The 18466-nt window shown below is 43.2% G+C and overlaps 2 protein-coding genes across 6 annotated transcripts in view; one reads left to right on the top strand and one right to left on the bottom strand.

Moving 5' to 3' along the window:
* LOC117972793 (gamma-sarcoglycan-like) overlaps positions 1-3370 on the top strand; it is a 65001-nt gene extending 61631 nt beyond the window's left edge. For all 4 annotated transcript variants that reach the window (XM_059027965.1, XM_059027967.1, XM_059027966.1 and 1 more), the window contains exons 7-8: positions 1813-1936; positions 2144-3370. In XM_059027965.1, coding sequence (XP_058883948.1) covers positions 1813-1936; positions 2144-2311 — 292 coding nt within the window. In that variant the 3' untranslated portion in view covers positions 2312-3370. The remainder of the gene's footprint in view (positions 1-1812; positions 1937-2143) is intronic.
* Positions 3371-4072: 702 nt separating this feature from the next.
* LOC117407348 (sacsin-like) overlaps positions 4073-18466 on the bottom strand; it is a 33263-nt gene continuing 18869 nt past the window's right edge. For both annotated transcript variants that reach the window (XM_059027962.1, XM_059027963.1), the window contains one exon: positions 4073-17412. In XM_059027962.1, the coding sequence (XP_058883945.1) occupies positions 5852-17412 (11561 nt within the window). In that variant the 3' untranslated portion in view covers positions 4073-5851. The remainder of the gene's footprint in view (positions 17413-18466) is intronic.

Consider the following 18466-nt stretch of genomic DNA (forward strand, 5'->3'; position numbering starts at 1 on the left):
TGAAAAAAATAGTAAATTACAGATTTTGAGTAAAAACCTTTGAAAAATCTGCCCTATTGTTTTTTATTTTGTTGTTTTGTTTTGTTTTTTGTTTTTTTTAGCATGGCTGTCCTGGAGAGAATTCAATATAAATATAGCCCTTTCTGTTTTGTGTTGTCTTTGCACTGAATGAATAAATATGGACAGGGACATTGCCGTTGTTAATAACCGTAAAGTGCTAAGGATCCGAGCGATTTTTGTTTCGTTGCTTGTGTGTTAAACTAATCTGCAGATATTTCATAAGGCAATAACAGTGCATGCTGCTTCCTGGTGGCAGGTCACTTCCTGGGCTGTAGGTCAGTTTTACTCCAATGGTGTCGGAGCAACCGGCATTGTAAAGAAGCAGCCTCTGCAGCACAAGGAAAGTGCTGATTTGTGACAATGATGCGAGTGTTGATAAGAGATACCATACTGTCTGTGCTCCTTTAATTCACCTGAATTAAAGTCTTATACTGAGCTCCTAGATTTGCTTTAAGAGTTTGCTGTTAATTATTACCAGCCAATAAAAATATACTCAGCTTGTCAGAAGATCTTTGCAACAATATTATTTTCAACAGCTCAGATAATTGCCTAATAGTAAAATGAGAGGAGAGGAGCGCATTGTTATCACTTTGTTTGGTGCTGATTACTGTTTAGTATGATTTGGTTTTGTTTCACTGTGTGCCTCAGAGGAGAGGAGCGCATTGTTATAACATTACCAGTGTTTGTTCCATGCAGTTTATGAATAATTCCATTGTAAAAAAATTATCTTAGAAACTGCAAAGACTCAGGCAGAGGGCGCCCTCTTGTGGCTATTCATCTTATTTGAATCATGAAAATACTGCTCCCCCAAAGGTTTCCACTATACAGCACATTGTACTGACCATAGGACTGGTATACTGTACACTCACCACACAAAGAAACATGAGCTCTGTCAAAATCCTGTACACTGACCTCACAAAGAAACATGAGCTCTGTCAAAATCCTGTATACTCACCATACAAAGAAACATGAGCTCTGTCAAAATCCTTGTGCAGGCGGTGAGCATGCTGCTGGATACCGGGGGTGCAGGGGGTGAGCATGCTGCTGGATACCGGGGGTGCAGGGGGTGAGCATGCTGCTGGATACCGGGGGTGTAGGTGGTGAGCATGCTGCTGGATACCGGGGGTGCAGGTGGAGAGCATGCTGCTGGATACCGGGGGTGCAGGGGGTGAGCATGCTGCTGGATACCGGGGGTGCAGGTGGAGAGCATGCTGCTGGATACCGGGGGTGCAGGGGGTGAGCATGCTGCTGGATACCGGGGGTGCAGGTGGAGAGCATGCTGCTGGATACCGGGGGTGCAGGTGGAGAGCATGCTGCTGGATACCGGGGGTGCAGGGGGTGAGCATGCTGCTGGATACCGGGGGTGCAGGGGGTGAGCATGCTGTTGGATACCGGGGGTGCAGGGGGTGAGCATGCTGCTGGATACCGGGGGTAATATCCAATTCAATGTGTTCTCTATTGTTCTCTAATGCTGTTTCTGTTTAGATCATTGGTTACCATGCTTCTTACTTACTATTCCAGCTTATTAACCCCTCTAAAAGATCTAAAAGGTGGTTTTAGAAATGAAAACTACAGGTTGTGCAATTGTGTGGCAACTCAAGTTAGTAAATGGAAAACCTCTTAACAAAATCACAATTTCAGAGTCTTCTCTTCATGCCAATCTTCCCTCGCACATAACTACACCGTCCCACAGTCCGAGAGGATAATATAACATGTGGTCGTTGATGAGTATTTTTCATCTCCTGTCTTTAGGCTGGAATCTCCAACGCGTTCCCTGAGCATGGACGCCCCCAAAGGGGTTTACATCAAAGCACAGGCAGGGAACATCGAGGCTACTTCTCAGATGGACATTGTGTTGCACACAAGCGAAGGAATGGTAAGAGGCAAAGCCATCCCGTAAGCTGTGATTGTTTCATGGTCCCTCACGATGGGCTAGCATTGTTTACAAAGTGCACGCTTTCACTGTGGCAAGCACCACAATAGTAACTATACATAATAACATTGGAATGATGTCTAAGGACACCTGTATTTAGCAAGTAAATGCTATGTAAATACAGTGTGTAACCGCTCTCCTTCTCCACAGCTGGTACTGGACTCTGAGACTGTGCGTCTGCCCAGGCTTCCTCGAGGTTCAAGGGGAGTGCCTGGGAATTCTCAGGGACTTTATGAAGTGTGCGTTTGCCCAGATGGAAAGCTGTACCTGTCAGTGGCAGGCGAGGGCTCCACGTGCCACGAATACAGCGCGTGCTAGTGACTCATCCCTGGAACCCACTACCTGAAGGCCTTTGCCCTGGGAACTGTGGAATATTTCACTGGTAATATCTGTCAACGTTAAACACAAACATGTTTCCATCCAGGAGGAGTCACAAAGAAGAAGCGACGAAGGACCGTTCCTGAAGTCTTTTCATTTCTGAGCTGGTGATAAATAGGCGTTCCATATCGAAGAGCACAAACAGCTAAAAGAAAACTGCCAGCAGGACAGAATATGCGTCCTTGTTTATATGGTTCCAGTGGCAAAACAGCTTTGAAATGTAATGTGGGAAAAACACGTGCATCCTTGAATATTTTACTAGAGATTCAGTATCAATGTTTTCTACTCCTGCTGTCTATCAGTGACTGCTGATGTGCGCTGTGTTAATACAAAATGCCATCACGAGATTTGACGTTTCGGACCTTTTCTTACACTGGCAGAACAATGTGCTGTTGCTGGGTCACTTGTAGCTGGTAACAGCTTTCTTTCTATGCAATACTGTACAAGTTGTTTTGTTTTTCTTCCTTGCAATAACACACATGCTTGTTGTTCTCTTGTGTGGATTGCACACCATCTATCATATACTCATATACTTTGGAGGATGTTATTTAGTTTCTTTTTTTTCCTAGCTGTGCTTGAGACACACAGCACCCCTGTATTTAGAGGTTGGTTGTGATTGACTTTGATGTATGTAACCCTTAGACATGTTTCCCATAGTAAAAGCCTAGTTACATACAGAAAGCGTGGTAAAGGGTAAGTCAGCATTGTAAAGCACAGAGAGGTATGCTAAAGCATATTGAAAACAATTAAATAAAATAACATGGCGAACCATGGTAAATGCATAGTTTACTACCATGGGAAAAACTGCAAATATACTGTGCACATTTACAGTGGTAAACGTGTAGATGTGAAAGGCTATGCTGTGGAAACAGTAGTATTTGGTAGTCTCATAGTCTCAGTACATCCTTATAACTTGCAAGCTGTTGCAATTTTCCATGTACCATAGTGTTGGAAACTGTAAACTTCACACCATAAAATAAATTAAAACATCAAATCAAACATTTTGTTTTGTTTTTGTAACTGCGTACAGCGGTGTTTAATTTATTGTGACGATGTGTTTATCAGACACAAGGCACAACACATTAATGAGACACAACCACAAGTCCAGCAGGAGAGTCCTGCTTGAACATACAGATATTTTACAGACCATTAATAGAAAGAAGATGCTTTGTGGTTTCAGATTGGATTGGTACTACCCATTTGGTAATTCATTCATTGTTAAAAGTTTGCATTACTATGTGTCAGATCATATTATGGTCCACATATTAGAAAGAAACCCCATGGGGGGGGGGGGGGGGGTACAATACTGTCCCATAACAATTTCATTCATACAGCGCCCTTCATGTGCAAGCATCCCGGGGCACTTTGCAAAATAAAAAATAAAATAAACAGCAAGCCAAAAGAGCTCCAACCTGCTCGCTCATGAAAGACCAAATCAAAGAGGTATGTTCTGAGCTTAGATATAAAATACTGACAGGCTCAGCATTGCAGACAGAATCTGGAAGTGAGTTCCAAAGTGAAGGAGTTTGAAAACTACAACACAAGCTGCTATCCACCCAGGCATCACACCTCATAGCACCCTCTACTGGTGTATATTCGGTATAATATACAGTTAAATACCATGCATTTAACAATATAGCTGATCTTAATATTTGGCTCAAATCAGATACAGCTTTAACACAGAAAACAAGTCAAATGGAATCCATTCCTTTTTGCTTTATTGATACTATGGCACACTGTACATCAGCAGGAAGACATGACGTTTCATTTCCAGTGCCGACACACTTATTTCTCCAAATCAGCATTTCTCTTAACCACAGGCTTAAAGCAGTGTTACAGGCTGTAACACCTTAATATGCATACAACTGGAAAATAATGTGATCACCTTAAAAAAATAATAATAAAGTAACATACATGCAAGATGACAATGACACCCACCATGTTTACAGTACATGTAATTTCAACAATGATTTCCTGATTATTCTTCCCATGTAACCCGAATGGCACAAAGTAAACATTTACACCAAATACAAAAAGAAATCAAACCAAATCAAATCACCCCAGTACCTCTGAAGTATGTAGGTTGCAGCTTTCCACTATGAAATAATTCAAGACTTATACCAAAGACATGAACAAATTATAACAACAGCATTTCTAACATTTTATTTGGGGCAAAAAAAAGGCAAATTAAATAATCACATCGCCTTCGTTCTCAGAAACACCATTTCCCAGTTAAAAATGACTTTGCCGTTGATTGTATGCATGATGTATACTGTATGTAAAAATGTGCCTGTGTACAGAGGTCTCTACAAACTCCAGTTGTGTATTCAGTGGTTCATAAAATAACATTCTTCCCATTGCTGTGTGTTAACAAACCATGCCATGAATGATTTGAGCAGAGTCAGGTTAATAATAAGGTCAACCTATTGATAACCTAGAACCGGGTTACTTGGCAGGTTTGAGCTCAGTGTTTGCACAGTTGTGCTCATACGAGGGCAGTTTGTAACACCCTGTTCCTGTGCAACAGTGACAAATAAAACAAATAAAAAGAAATGCACAAGACTAAACAGTCAACTTCTTCTGCGCCTACTGAAAAATAAACAGGTGCCTTTGGTTTGCTTTACCAAATGCAGTACGAGTCAGACCTCCTGTGACAGGTGATTTCTACATGTGTCCCCAGGCAAAAGATACACGAGCTATATACACAAGGTAAGTGCAAATTGTTCTAAAAGTGCAGAGCTGTTGGATGAAAATGTTTGATTCTGATGTGCCCACTTGACATGAAAATGCACAGCAGTTAAATGACGTACCGTTGAAAAAAGAACTATCGGTTAAAAAACGAAATTAAAAAAGTTTTTTTTTTTTTTCTTCAGGTCCAGCTGATCGGTAAAATAACAAAAACACTTACAGAACATGAAGGAAAGCTGCTACATTCAGATTCCCTATACTGTGTAAATCCTAACAGATTTTTTTTTTTTTTTTAAATACTGTAGTGCAGTTAGTAACTGTTATTTTGTTACGATATTCATGAGTAAAAAGCATAGTTACTGTGCAACCCTTATCTTTTCACACAATGTGAATACTGGGTACATGACAGCAGCATCTATATTTTTTTTGTCCTGGAAGTCTATATAATTAATGTGACCTTTGGTTAAAAAATAGGGTGTGTATTTCTTTACTGAGGATTTCATATGTACAGCTAATAAACTGGTTGGGACTTCACATTGAAAACAAAATAATCTGCTTACGATTTTCAGGCTCAGATAACTGGGTGCTGCTTTTCAACTCTGAAGCAGCCAACACTCTAAATGTTATGTGCACACGTATAGTACAGTAGCGACACTGCATATTTAAGCTGCCAGCCAGAAACATACATACATTCTTTTGTTTTGCCTCAACGCTATGATATTCATCTACATTACACACAGCTTTCCATACATGAGTTGCAATGCACATTTTTCACTGACAATAGCTGCTGAGTTAGATTTTTTGCTGAATGAAACTCTCCAGTTTAAGAATGACCCGAGCTGTGCATTCCATCACCCTCATCGCCACTTCTGAAGTGTACCTATCGTTTGGGATCTGAGGAAAGGGGAGAAGGTCTGGATAGCGGGTTCTTAAACTGTCCACACCGTAACCCTCCAAAATGTGCACATCCTTCGTAAGTCCGGCCAGCTGTTGGCTGTACTCCTCTACTTTCTGCGCGAGGGCAGCTGGCTTGACGTCTTTGTCAGATTTCCCTCTGACTACGTAGTCTGCAGCTATCAAAGCAAGCTTGGTGGCAAGGTAGCACTTGAAGCACACCCATTCGTTTGCATTTTTGTGGAGGTCATTCCTTGCCGCAGAGAAGTTTGCACGCGCTTGCCTCAGCCACCTGCGTGCCTCTACTGGATTGCCTACTGATTTGAAGGTAGGGGGTACAAAGAAACGGGAAGACTGTGCCGATCCTGCATAGCTTGTGTACTGTTCTCTGTAATGCTGTCTCTCCGATTTATGGCTTGTTGCTTCCTGGTTCCATGACGTGTAAAACCTTTGGAATGAAAACTTCTCGGACTGGAATCGAGCAGAAGAAGATGCAGAAAACTGCCTCCTGGAGGCTCTGTCCGCATTCTGGTCTGCTAAGCTTTGCTTCTCCATCCTGGTGATCTCCTTCTGCAAGTGCTTGAACACTTCCGTCGCGATGTCTAGATTGTCAGCGTTTTTGTCTGGGTGCCACTTGAGATACAGCCTTCTGATAATCTTTTTCCTTTCTGACTCAGGGAGCCTCCAGGCTTGCTCTATCACTAAGGTCACTTCTTTAATTATCTCCGGTAAAGCATTCAGTCTTAATTTTTTAGGTGATTGGTGCTTTGAAGGAGGTGCTTTGTGGCTCTCCTTTCTAGGGAATAGTGGAGACGCCATGTGAGGGCCCGGAGAAGGGCATTCTGAAGGGCTTGTTGGTGTGGATGGGGAGCTGTCCCTTATATGTGAAGTATCATCTTGTCTCGAGAACTTATACAAATCTAGGGAGCTCACAATCTTGTACTCACTGTAGCCAATGTCAATTTGAAAGTACTTTCCCAAAAAGCTCGGATTCTCTTCCTCCTCTCTTTCAACCTCCTGGACTATAATAGCATAAGTGTACGTTGGCTGATAGGATCCATATAGATCGCCTCCTTCAGAATCAACCAGATATCCAACATACTCTCCAGGGTAAAACACGTTCATTGGGTCCATTAACAGGATATGGTGTATTTCAGCCGGTATGGGTGTCCCAGGTTGAGGAAGTTCAAGTTTCGACGGTTCAGTGGAGTCATACTTGACTCCTAAGTTGTCTAGCTTCTCTGTAATCCTGTAAATATCATTGCATCCCAGCATGGCAATCAGATACGAAGTATCTGAAATCAAATTGTCTGTTGCAGATTTAAGGGTCATTGCCAGGGCGAGCAGAAAATTTATGTCTTTGCTGTCTGAGTGTTGAATGTAGAGATGTATAACAGCGGTCCCGTATCTCTTTAGAAAAGCAAGAGTTTCGCTCCTGCTGTGAGCAATAGGGTTGCAGCCTTTTACTCGCAGGGTCGTCTGCAGCTTCTCGAAACAAGACACTTTTAGGCCTTCGCGAAGGGCTTTGCACAGCCTAATAGCTTTTTCTTCATTGACTAAGAAAGCATTGTCGTTCTCATGCTTCATAATACGGATAAGCCCAGTGATGAATTGTTCTGATGAGAGGAGTAACTGCAGGCGGCCCTGAAGTGAGCAGAGGGCCCCAAACTGACACATTTTGGGAGTCTCTTCATCTAACTGCTCTTCTAATATACTGCTAAGGAGCCTTGGCCTCAGTTTTTGAGGGAGCAGTACCATCATCTTGGTGTGGAAGGAATGATCTTTGCCCAGATAGCACTGGCTCATGTCAACAAGCATCTGAACACCAATGTTGCCCTGAATTCTGCTTTTGTAATGCGGGGCATCATCAAAAACCAGTGTGTTGGATTTTGCTAGTCGTCCGTCATGGCTTGGGAGATACAAAGTTACGTTCCTCAGGTTTTCCAGGTCTTGTCGAATTTGGACAGGTTCATTTTGGAGGCTCTTGAAGAGACCTGACACTGCCCTTTTCACAGTTCTCATTTCGTTAGGATCAAGCTGCTTGCCTTCTGAATTCCTGAATATGCGGCACAGGACTTCAACATACTGCTTAGTAGACACAACATCTTCAGTTCCCAAGAGTTTGAACAGCTGGTGAAAAGTCCCAAGTTCCAAAGGCAATTTAAATAAGTAGGGTTTAAAGTCAGCTTCACTGTCAAGGTTAATGACAACCTCCTCTGGCTTAAGCAGCTTCCAGCCCTCTTCAACCATAACAAACGCCACTCCTCGTAACTGCTGGCGGAAATCCCTCTTGTCTGCATTGAGAAATTCGTAAGTGCTCCTTAAAACCTTTACCCTAGTTTTGATCATGTCATCATCTACGTTGGGTATGTTGCAGATGTTCTTGCAGTTGCTAATGACTTTGTCCAGAGGTGGATCCAAGTTGACGTTCAGCAGGGCCAAAACCTGATCCAGCTGTTCTTGCGCACCTAGACTGCTCCCTTCCTGCTCTTTAATACTTGCTGGCGTTGCCTTCTCTGGCAGAATGGGGCAGGATGTCCAAAGCAACTGCATGAAATCTGTTTGCTTAAACTTCGGGTTGACCTGAGACCCATTAAAGCGGATTAGAGGAAGCGTTCCGTTAACTTCTTGATGCTGAGGGTGAAGCCGGACAAGTTCAGCCGGAGCACGTTCTGGGCATAAAAATGGTGTCATCGACAACTCCTTTAGAAAGGTGCCCAAAAACAGATCCGTCCGTTCATTGAAAATATGATTGAGGAGGACATCGACTACGGTTTGCACTTTGTCTTTGGACCATTTTTCTGTCTGGGCTTTTATGCTCACTTCTTTAGTAAACTGCAGCACCTGCAGCTGGGAAATGGTGTGTTTTAACCCGATGTTTCTCAGGAATGTTATCCACGAGGTAAGGAATGAGGCTCCATTCTTGGGTTTTGCAGCTTGCTCTAATTTCTTGAAGAACTCTGGGGGTATAAATGCCTTTTCTGGTAACATCACTTCGAACACTTTCACAGTTCGATCAGAGAATGTTTTTGCAGGCTTTAGCCTGTTGGTGGCATCATAAATAAAGGAGAGACCTTCAAGCTTTTCAAAAAGTTGGTCTTTTATTCCCAAGGAATCCTCTATATTTGAAAGCCTGTTCTTGAGATACAGAAGGTGCTCAATCTTTGCATCGTAGGAAAGGCTGTCAAACTTGGGTAGGAGATGCTTTAGGTAGACCTCAAGATCATCAATAGGAACACACCCAAGGAAAGTGTACAGTTCCCTCAGCTGGGTGTTATCAACAAGAAAAGCTGATGATATGGATTGGGCCCATTTTTCCATGTCAGCAGAGGGAATGCTTTTTGTTAGCACAAAGCATGACCCAAATTTTGAGATGTTGATGTAGCGACCACTGATGGACTTGTAACAGGGAAGCAACTTCAGACTTTGTACATCTTCCTGAGACAAATTATTTAAATTGCAATTGAAGTACAAGAGAAGGGCTTCAAAGTCATTGTCCAGTAAACCCTCTGTGTTGAAGGCTGAGGTTTGGATCATGTAGTCCAGTGCTTTGAGAATACTTGAAGGATTGTCTATATTTGCTGTGTGTATGGCCAGCAAAGGCACCAAAGAGTTTTCTTTAGAGCAGATTTTGTTTAGTGCCAGCTGAATACACCCCCCTTTCATCAAGGTATGAAAGACTTTGTCAGTCTGTCCATTTGGGAAAATAGCAGCATATATCAGGCTGAGGGGTAACAAAACATCATGTTCTGGAACAACTAACTTATTGCTAGAAACCATGAATTTGGTCCCCGGGAGCAAAGCCCAGTCTTTCAGGATATCGAGGACAGTTTCGAACTTGGGTTTAGTATCGGACTGCTCCTCTTTGACACAGACATTCTCTGTAGTAAAGTGCCATACATTCTTGAGCCAAGACTCACTGGCGTAATTGTCCTTCCACCTCACAGGGGTCTTTGCCCTGTACTCCCGGGGCAGCACTGATGACAACAGATCCCCAAAGCTACTGATGTCAAAGACTTTTGCAACACCGGACTTCATGAGAATACTGCTGTACTTCATGTAAAGGGTGTTCATGAAAAGTTCTTTCCGAGAGGGTATCAAGTCATGATGTGTTGTCAAAAACTTTGGCCGTTTGGCATCAAAGACCTGTAGAATGTTGTCCATCGTTATCAGCAACGGCAGTCCTTCTGTGTGGATTTCATCCTCTTCTGCGTCTTTGAAGCAATAGTCAACCAGAAGTTTGAGGCTATGGAACAGCTTGAGGTTAGACTGCTGAAGCCGACATGGCAGCTTCCCGACCTGACAGTTTGAGTCTGGAGATGAAAAAGTGAGCAGGAAGGCTCGGACATCTACTGGCGTCACGTAGCTCACTGGAATCCCAGCATCTTCGAGGCAGTAGTAGAGGTTTGCTGTCTCATCACAGTTGTGAACTAAGTTAAATCCAACATCTAAAAGCATGGTTTTCAACCTGTAGACATTCTCTGCAACTGTTTTGCGTGTGGTGATGTTGTACTCTGTATTTTTAAGGTGCTGTAATTCATCCTGTAGAAGGTTGTCAAAAAAGGCTCTACCTTTATTGGCAGAGGATGTGTTCACCCAAGAAATGTAAATTGCAGCATGCAAATCAATGTTGTCCATATGAGGAGCCCGCACCACAGGAAGTAGACGCTTCAAGTCAGCATGGATACAATTGTACACTGCCTTGACAAGGCAGTACCAGTCTGGCTGAATGTCAAGTCTGTTGACTGGGAAGAAGGAGAGGAACTTTTTCAAAGTGTCCTTCACAATATGGATGGGTGTGCCTTGAAATACTGTCATGGTGGGATCAGAGCCTGGAAAGAATCGTCTTTTCAGCTGAATCAAGAGTTCCACGTAAGCTGGCGCTATCACAGCCATCATGAGATTGTTGTTCCAGTCACTTCGCACACCAACTCCGTTATCATCCCGCCAGAGGTTTCTCCTGGCTGAATCTAAAGCAAAGTGCCCATTCACATGGAATGGCAGGCCTGTTTCCAAAGACAGAGGCAGGAAGCAAAAAGCTCTATGGGGCTTTTTATAATTATGGCTAATGCAGGCAGCAACCCCTCCACGAGGGAAAAGTGTTATATCTTCATTCTTGTGTGCAGATATTACACTTTTGGAGACCTTTTCCATGTTGGAGAATCCAGATCTGTTACACACCAACCAGGTTGTCAAATTGCTCTCAGAGTCCTCCATATCCATAGTGTAGGTGATCTGCTGGACAGGTATTTGAGACAGCTGTTTCTTTCTGGTTACACTGTCTATTACAGAAGCATGGAACTGTTTGCGTTTAAGCCTATCCCCGTCTGTGATTTTGGCAGTCACAGAATACAAGACTTTTAGGTCGCCCGTATTCTTCTCAATTTCACAGATTGATATTTTCTCCATGTGATTCAAGAACATGAGGAGCTCGGCTCCGTCAGCTCGTAGCTTATCCAGGAGATTCTGCACCATCCTATCCGAAGCAGGAACTGATGAGATTTCTGACACCCTTGCCATTTCCACATTGCGGATTGGGAATCTAAACATTGTGCAACCCGCAAGCTTAAAATGATCTCCCAAGTAGAGATTGAGGACATCTGAAAATTGGGTTCTAAATTCTGCATCCAAGTCCCGAAACATTCTTCCAGGGCAAACAGATGTGGATCCTGGTGCATATCTCGCATGGGGATCAAAGATGCAAAGAATGTCATTGTTGGAAATGAAAGAAGGGCAATCAGTGATATGATACACTGAATTAAAGCCTATACCATACTGCCCAGTCTTGCCAGGGTTCCCTTCCTTTGTCCCTCGTCCAAGGTTCTGGATTCCTCGAACATCATCCTCTGTAAAAGGCTGGTTATTATAGACACAGAGTGCTGGCCCCTGAAGTGGAATCCACTTATCATCGAATATCCTGTCTGCTTGGTGTTCTCGGGGATCAAACACAAAGTATATTTCTGTAGCTTTAGCATCATCTGCATTTTGGAGAAGCTCCTTCAACATTTCTTTCTCTGATGGATAAGCATTGAGAATGCTTTTAATTCTGCTAGTGAGCTTCTCTTTCTGTCCGAACTCACTTCCAAGAGTGGTGAAACAAATATTAGATGCGTATCGCTCCAGGGCTTTGTGGCGCTTGGGCACAGAGCCCAGTTTTACTGCCACTTCTCTTGGTATGTCTGCATGGCAGTACTTCACAGACGTGTCTCTGACTCTGATCCAGGGACAATCATTGTAACAGAGAGATTTGGCTTCTTGGAGTGTTAGAAGGGTGTCAGGTAACAGAATTTCTCCAAATCTGCTTTGACAGAATTCTTGGTTTTTGTCCCTAATGAGACCCCAGATCCCTTCGCTAATGATTCTGCGGCAGAGCTGGAAGTTGTGTTCTGTGAGCTGTTTTCGGCCACAGTCCTTCTTTACCAATTGGAGGACTGCAGCAAAATTTTCAACCACAAAGGTAGACTGGACCCCAACATTTTCAAACAGTTCACGAAAGCTGTTCCTGTATTTATTGGGCAGCTGGAAAAGGTATGGAGCTGCATCAAAGTTAAGATGGAAAGCAACCTTTGCTGGGTCGACATAGGAGTTTTCAACAAGGATTGAGTTGAAGAGTTTGAGTTCTTCCATGATCTGTTCCTTGGCAGTTTCATTTTGCAACATTTCCTCATGAAGGTACTTGTAGCAGGCATTGGTTATGTTTTCCTGATACAAGGTTACCCCATCAAATGATTTGGAAAGCTCCTTTAGTTGGTTTATTACGAGCTGAATAGTTGGCTTCCGCAGCAACCCTAAAAAGTCCTTCACTGCCAGGGTGATAGGACCACATCCTTTGAAGGAAGGAGAATTTTCATTGAGAATGGGTTTCATCAGGCAAACTGTGTCCTGGTGGTCAGTTGTGTAAAGGTCGGTGGCTGCAAACATGGTCAAAGGCTCGAAACTATTCCCATGCCAAGGTAATGAGAAACCTGCAGGCTTTGTCAGAAACGGAAGGAAGTGAATGGTCTTAAGTTTTTCTGCAAACTCATTAACTGTGTCCTCTCGTAGTTTCAACTTCTCATCAATCAGACTTAGTATGATGCTGCTTCTGTGACATGCTGCAGTATGGTCACTTTTATTCAGAGCTGCTACAGACCTGGCACGCTCTACCAGATCCTCCCAAGAAATGTCATCCTTAACCATTCCCAGCTGTACAAGCTTGACCAAGCAGACTGGATTTAGATAGTCCTGTGTGGTTCCATGTGGGAATCGTCCATCTTCAGTGTCATACAGCTTGGCAACTCTTCCCTCTGGGTGGATAAGTCTTGAAGGTAGAACCAGCTGCTGTGACTTGGCCGAACATGGGACACATGGTGTGACTTTTAGGATGGATGCAAACTCCTCTACCTTTTCATTGAGGACATAATGCATTAAGGGATCCCGCAGCTCTTTCTCAATGTCCTGAATGTGTGGAAAAAACACATCAGAGAAAAACTGCTTCTCTGTTAAAGTATTTTCCATCAGCACGCCTTTGCATCCGGCATCTTCAAAGCCTTCTTTAACCCAGTCAGGAAGCTCAACAGCACAGAGGTTTTGGGATCCACTCTTCCAAAGGTATTTCAAAAAGATCTGGAAGGCAGAAGGGCCAATGTCTGGTCTGCTCAGCAAAGAATCATCCAGAAACCTCACATCATTGATGGATACCCAGGCTTTGCCATTAGAGAACACCTTTGCAACTGCTTTGTCACCACCCTTTGCAATTTCTTGGTACACCCCTTGACAGATCAAAGCAAAATCGTCATGCACTACACTGGGATCTGGCCAGGTTGCATAGTAGTTGTAGTTGACCAACTCCCCGTTTACTGACATGGCACGGAGCACGCTCATTGCTTCCAAATAAGCTTGGACTATCACATGCCTCATGAACACGGAGTTCCACCTGCCTTTTGTGTCTGTTTTCCAAATCTCCTTACGATTAGATGTGACAGCAAAGCAACCATTGATGTGGACGGGCAATCCCGTTTTAATTCTGAGGGGCAAATAGCAGAACACTTCTCCGATGGGATTGGCGTTAATCTTCACAGTCCACGTGTTGTCCTCTGTTTCCGAAAGCAAAACAGCAACACCACCACATGGGACCAATCCAAGTCTCCTTCCACTTTCATTCAGTGAAAATTTAAGCGCCTCGCCGAAATCCATACAGGAAGAAATAAGCCAACTTGTAAGATCTATTGATTTCTGTGGCACATCATCGCTGCCCCTTTTGCCCTGGGATCCTTTTGCAGCCATCTCAAAATAGGAAGCAGGGTCATCATCTGGGCCTCTGAAAAGGGGGGACTGAAGATCAATGATGCGTCTGAAAACATGGTGGAACTCTTCGACCACTATCCGAATGATGCAGGAAGACTTTGGAATGTCAGAGGGCACTCTGTTAGTGCTTGCGACTTTCTTCATCACCTTCGCTGCTGCCTTTAAGATGCTTACTGGCCCATACATGGCTTTGGCGGAGCACACAGTTTTCTTGATGGTGACTACATCCTGCGAGGTCGAAGGGTTTGGCTCTTCAGACTTTAGGTATTTCAAAACCATGGAATCGACGTGCTGGGTGAAAAGGATGAGCCTGTGCCCACACATACTGAACTCGTCCACGAGTGAGTAAATGTCTGTTGTGTTGTAGTAGATGCTGCTTATTTCACTCACAGCGGCTTCCTGCTCAGAGCGGAAAGGAAGTCGGAAGAGAGTTCCATTGTATTTGTAAGGTCGTTCTAACGAAAGTGGAAGCTGGCAGTTGAAGACATTAATAAAGGGCTTGAACTGGTTGGGGAACTTTCTTAGCCGCTTCTGCTGCTTACTCCAGTTGATCTTTATTCCAGGATTGGACTTGTCCCTAATGTGTTTACTCAAGTGGTTGATGTTGGGATCGAACATTATCATGAACTCTCGGCTCATTATGATAGGAATGTCGGTGACATGGTAAACAGAGTTAAAGCCCAGTCCAAATTTACCCACTTTGTCGACTTCGCATCTCTTCATTGACCCCCCAAGCCTAGTGATGTTCATAAAATCTGTATCGGAGAAGACTGAGTTGTTGAAGGACCACAAGGTTGGACCGTGGCAAACTGACATACCTGGATCTAAAAGGTTTTCACGGATGTCCAGGTTTTTTCGCATGTCAATCAAGAAGCTGCATTCTGTTGCGGTGGCGTCATCTGCATTCTGCAGCAGCTCCTTAAAGATATCAGACACAGATGGATACTCTTCTAAAATGTTCTTTATCCGTACTGTCAGAGGCTCCCGTTGACCAGACTGTTCAAAGCCCAAGTTTTCAGGGTTGATTAATCTTGTGCTCAGACATGGCACTTTCAGCCACTCTGCAGTTTTCATAGGGATATCATCATGAACTAAAATAATTGGTTCTGAAGCATCATCGAGCAAGTCATTCAGGTCATCCACTTTTATATCACAGTAGCTACACTCGTGGATGGGTCTCATGACTAATCTGCTGGGATCTTTATTGTAAAGGATGGGTACAGGTGTGTCAAGATCTACAGAAATTTGAGAACTATACATCCACCTAAGGATGCTTAGCAAAAGCAGCAGGTTCTGCTTGCTCTCTTCTTGTGTCATGTTCTGCTCACACCGTTCTTTAATGATGTTGTTAACCTCAAACACATGGCCAGGCAGTACTTGTTCAATTGATCCACAAAACCGGAACAGCTTGTGGAATTTATCCATGGTTTTTGGTAAGGAATACAAGTAAGGCTGTAGATCGAGGTCCGGGATGGATTTTAAAACAGTTTGCATTGGTGATGAGAAAGTTTTGCCAGTCCACACCCAAGCGGAAGTCTGTGCTTTCAAAGCTTCTCCAGCACTATCCAAATGGTCCTGTATGAAGTCATATATTTCCAGAAGTATCTGTTGAAACTGGTACCAGTCTTCGGTTGTGAACGCCTGCGACCTATGCCAGTCAATGACAGCCTTCAAATGCTGTAGCACCTGATCTACTTGAGGCTCTATGGACAGTTTAAGAGCCTTTTTCATTCCTCCAGAAATATGCTCTACAAGGGCAACCGATGATCCCACCAACACAGCATGAGCCACCTCACACATATTATTTAGAGAACAGAGATTTAAGGCATCTCCCTTCCATGCCAGGGAATGTGGATAGTTTAGAGGTCTTTCTTTGCAGACTGGGACCCATTTTAGCTTCTGTAAGGTCACTTGGGCTTCAGCTGACTTCACAAGCTTTGTCTGCTTGTTCAGTACTCCCAAGAGCGTCTTAGCCTTAATCGAGAGCAGATCCTGTTCACACTTGCTGCTGCTCTGCAACTCTTCGATCTTCTTCGCCACCTGCAGAATGTCCTTTTCACTTAGCTGACCTTCGTTTTTTAAGCCCAACTGCCTTAAAGAATGAAGAAGATCAGGGGATGAGGTAAACGTAATCGGGGGAAACCGTGCTTTTTCATCTGAGTAAAACAAGCTCTGTAAAATCTCTATGTCAGGATCGAAGAGTTCAGTGGCTGCCACAAGCTTTCCTTGCGAGATCTGAATAAACTTAAGGGATGCCAGCCACTCTAATACCAGTGGGTTTTCATTTTTTAAGAAGGACAAATGTTTAAGAACCCAGAACATGATAGTAGCTGTTTCCTCTTTTGAATAAAAGCCCTTTTCAATATCTTGAATGATCACCTTTAAGCAGTCTGTGCTTTTAAGTTGCTCCAAACTCAGCATTCTAACAAGACGAATGGTAGCTTCATCAACGTTGTCAATGACGGTGATGGACAGCCTAGTGTTTGGAGGGAGTTTTGCTGTGTGATGCAAAGCTTTGCTACCCCTCAGAACAGCAAACTCAGCCACATCTTTCTCTGACAATAGACCTAGCTTTTGAAATATCATTAGATCTTGAAGAATCCTTCGCTCTTTCTCGCTGGCATCTGGCAAGCCAGCTAAGAAGCATCTCAGCGCAACCTTTTGCTTCGGAGAGAAAGCTGAAACCTGACTGGCCACTTTCTGAGTGGAAGCCCTGTCCATGATTTGGAGTATTGAGCTGGGGGAAGATGGGTGGGTGTATTTTTTAAGCAGAGGGTGCTGCAACGATGGATCCAGTTCTTTGATGACAAACCCTCCGAGTTTCACAATGATCTCGGGAAGGCATTCAGGAAGTGCCGATTCCTCCTCATGTTCCAAAATAATTGGGGATGGAGTTCTTAGCCTCAGCAGCTCCAAGACATTCAGATTATCTTCTAAGGGCACACTTGGGATCAAAGGCATGTCTTCAAAGATGCCAAGGTCCTCTGGGAAATTGATGTACAGATACTTCCACACCAGTTTAAGCCAGGAGATGGTAGGGTGTTTCTTCTCTTGGTTTCCTGGGAACCACTGGACTGCCATGTCTCGCACAGGCCAAGCTGCTGTCAAGATTTCCTTAATGAGACGCGCCGAGCGCTCAGGTGTCAGAAGCTGCAGCTGAGTGCAGGGTCTTCCTGTAGGTGGTGCAAAAGAGAAAGAGGTATTATTACACAGTCCATGGTGCAATCTGCTGGCAAACGCATCTAAATGTGATTACAGAATATACAGGTAAGAAAAAAAAAAAAACAATCTCAATAAACATTTTGCACAGTAGTGCCTATTAAAGATATGCATGCAACCTCAAACCAAGAATACCGTGGGAGAAAGTTTCCCTTTACTAGGTTTAGTGAACCTTAGTACAGTAAATTTATTTTTGCAGACCTGTGATTAAAAGGCAAAAAACTTCTGCTAGTGAAAGGTCTTCCTCTATTGTGTTCATATTATCCCCAAGCATTTTCTTTTTCTCCATTGAATATTCAAAAATGTTTTATTCACTGTAATGCTGTAGGGCAGCAGTGTGGAGTAGTGGTTAGGGCTCTGTACTCTTGACCGGAGGGTTGTGGGTTCAATCCCAGGTGGGGGGACACTATACCCTTGAGTGAGGTACTTCACCTAGATTGCTCCAGTAAAAAAACCAACTGTATAAATGGGTAATTGTATGTAAAAATAATGTGATATCTTGTAACAATTGTAAGTTGCCCTTAATAAGGGTGTCGGCTAATAAATAATAATAAAGAGTGCTATTGACAAGTTGAACATTCTGCATTGTGATGCTATAAAGTCAAAGTGTTACTGGAAACACGCCACTTTGGAAGAATTCAATTAAAAAGTTGCCGTTGGTAATTTCCCAATGCAACCCTCAGGGCAAATAATATTACATGCTGTGCTGTAATTGCTGTTTTGAAGAAGTCCCATTCCTGGCTGTGTTTTAAAATATCACTGACCACATTCAATACATCTTGACATGTAGGGATTTTTTTTTTTGTTTTCCTATGGGGTGTAGGACCTCTGTGTTGTATGTGGCAATGGTTGGTAGTATGAAAACTCAATTGTCAAAGCTTTTTTTTTTACTCTGAATTGAAAACACCAATAATAATTCTAATTAAAACTAACAAGAAACAAAATTAATGAATGGCTTAGTAACTGTATTCCCTTTCTGAAATAAATAAATAAATAAATAAAATCTTC

Source organism: Acipenser ruthenus, chromosome 8 (genome assembly GCF_902713425.1).
Source record: "Acipenser ruthenus chromosome 8, fAciRut3.2 maternal haplotype, whole genome shotgun sequence".
In the NCBI taxonomy this organism is placed as follows: domain Eukaryota; kingdom Metazoa; phylum Chordata; class Actinopteri; order Acipenseriformes; family Acipenseridae; genus Acipenser; species Acipenser ruthenus.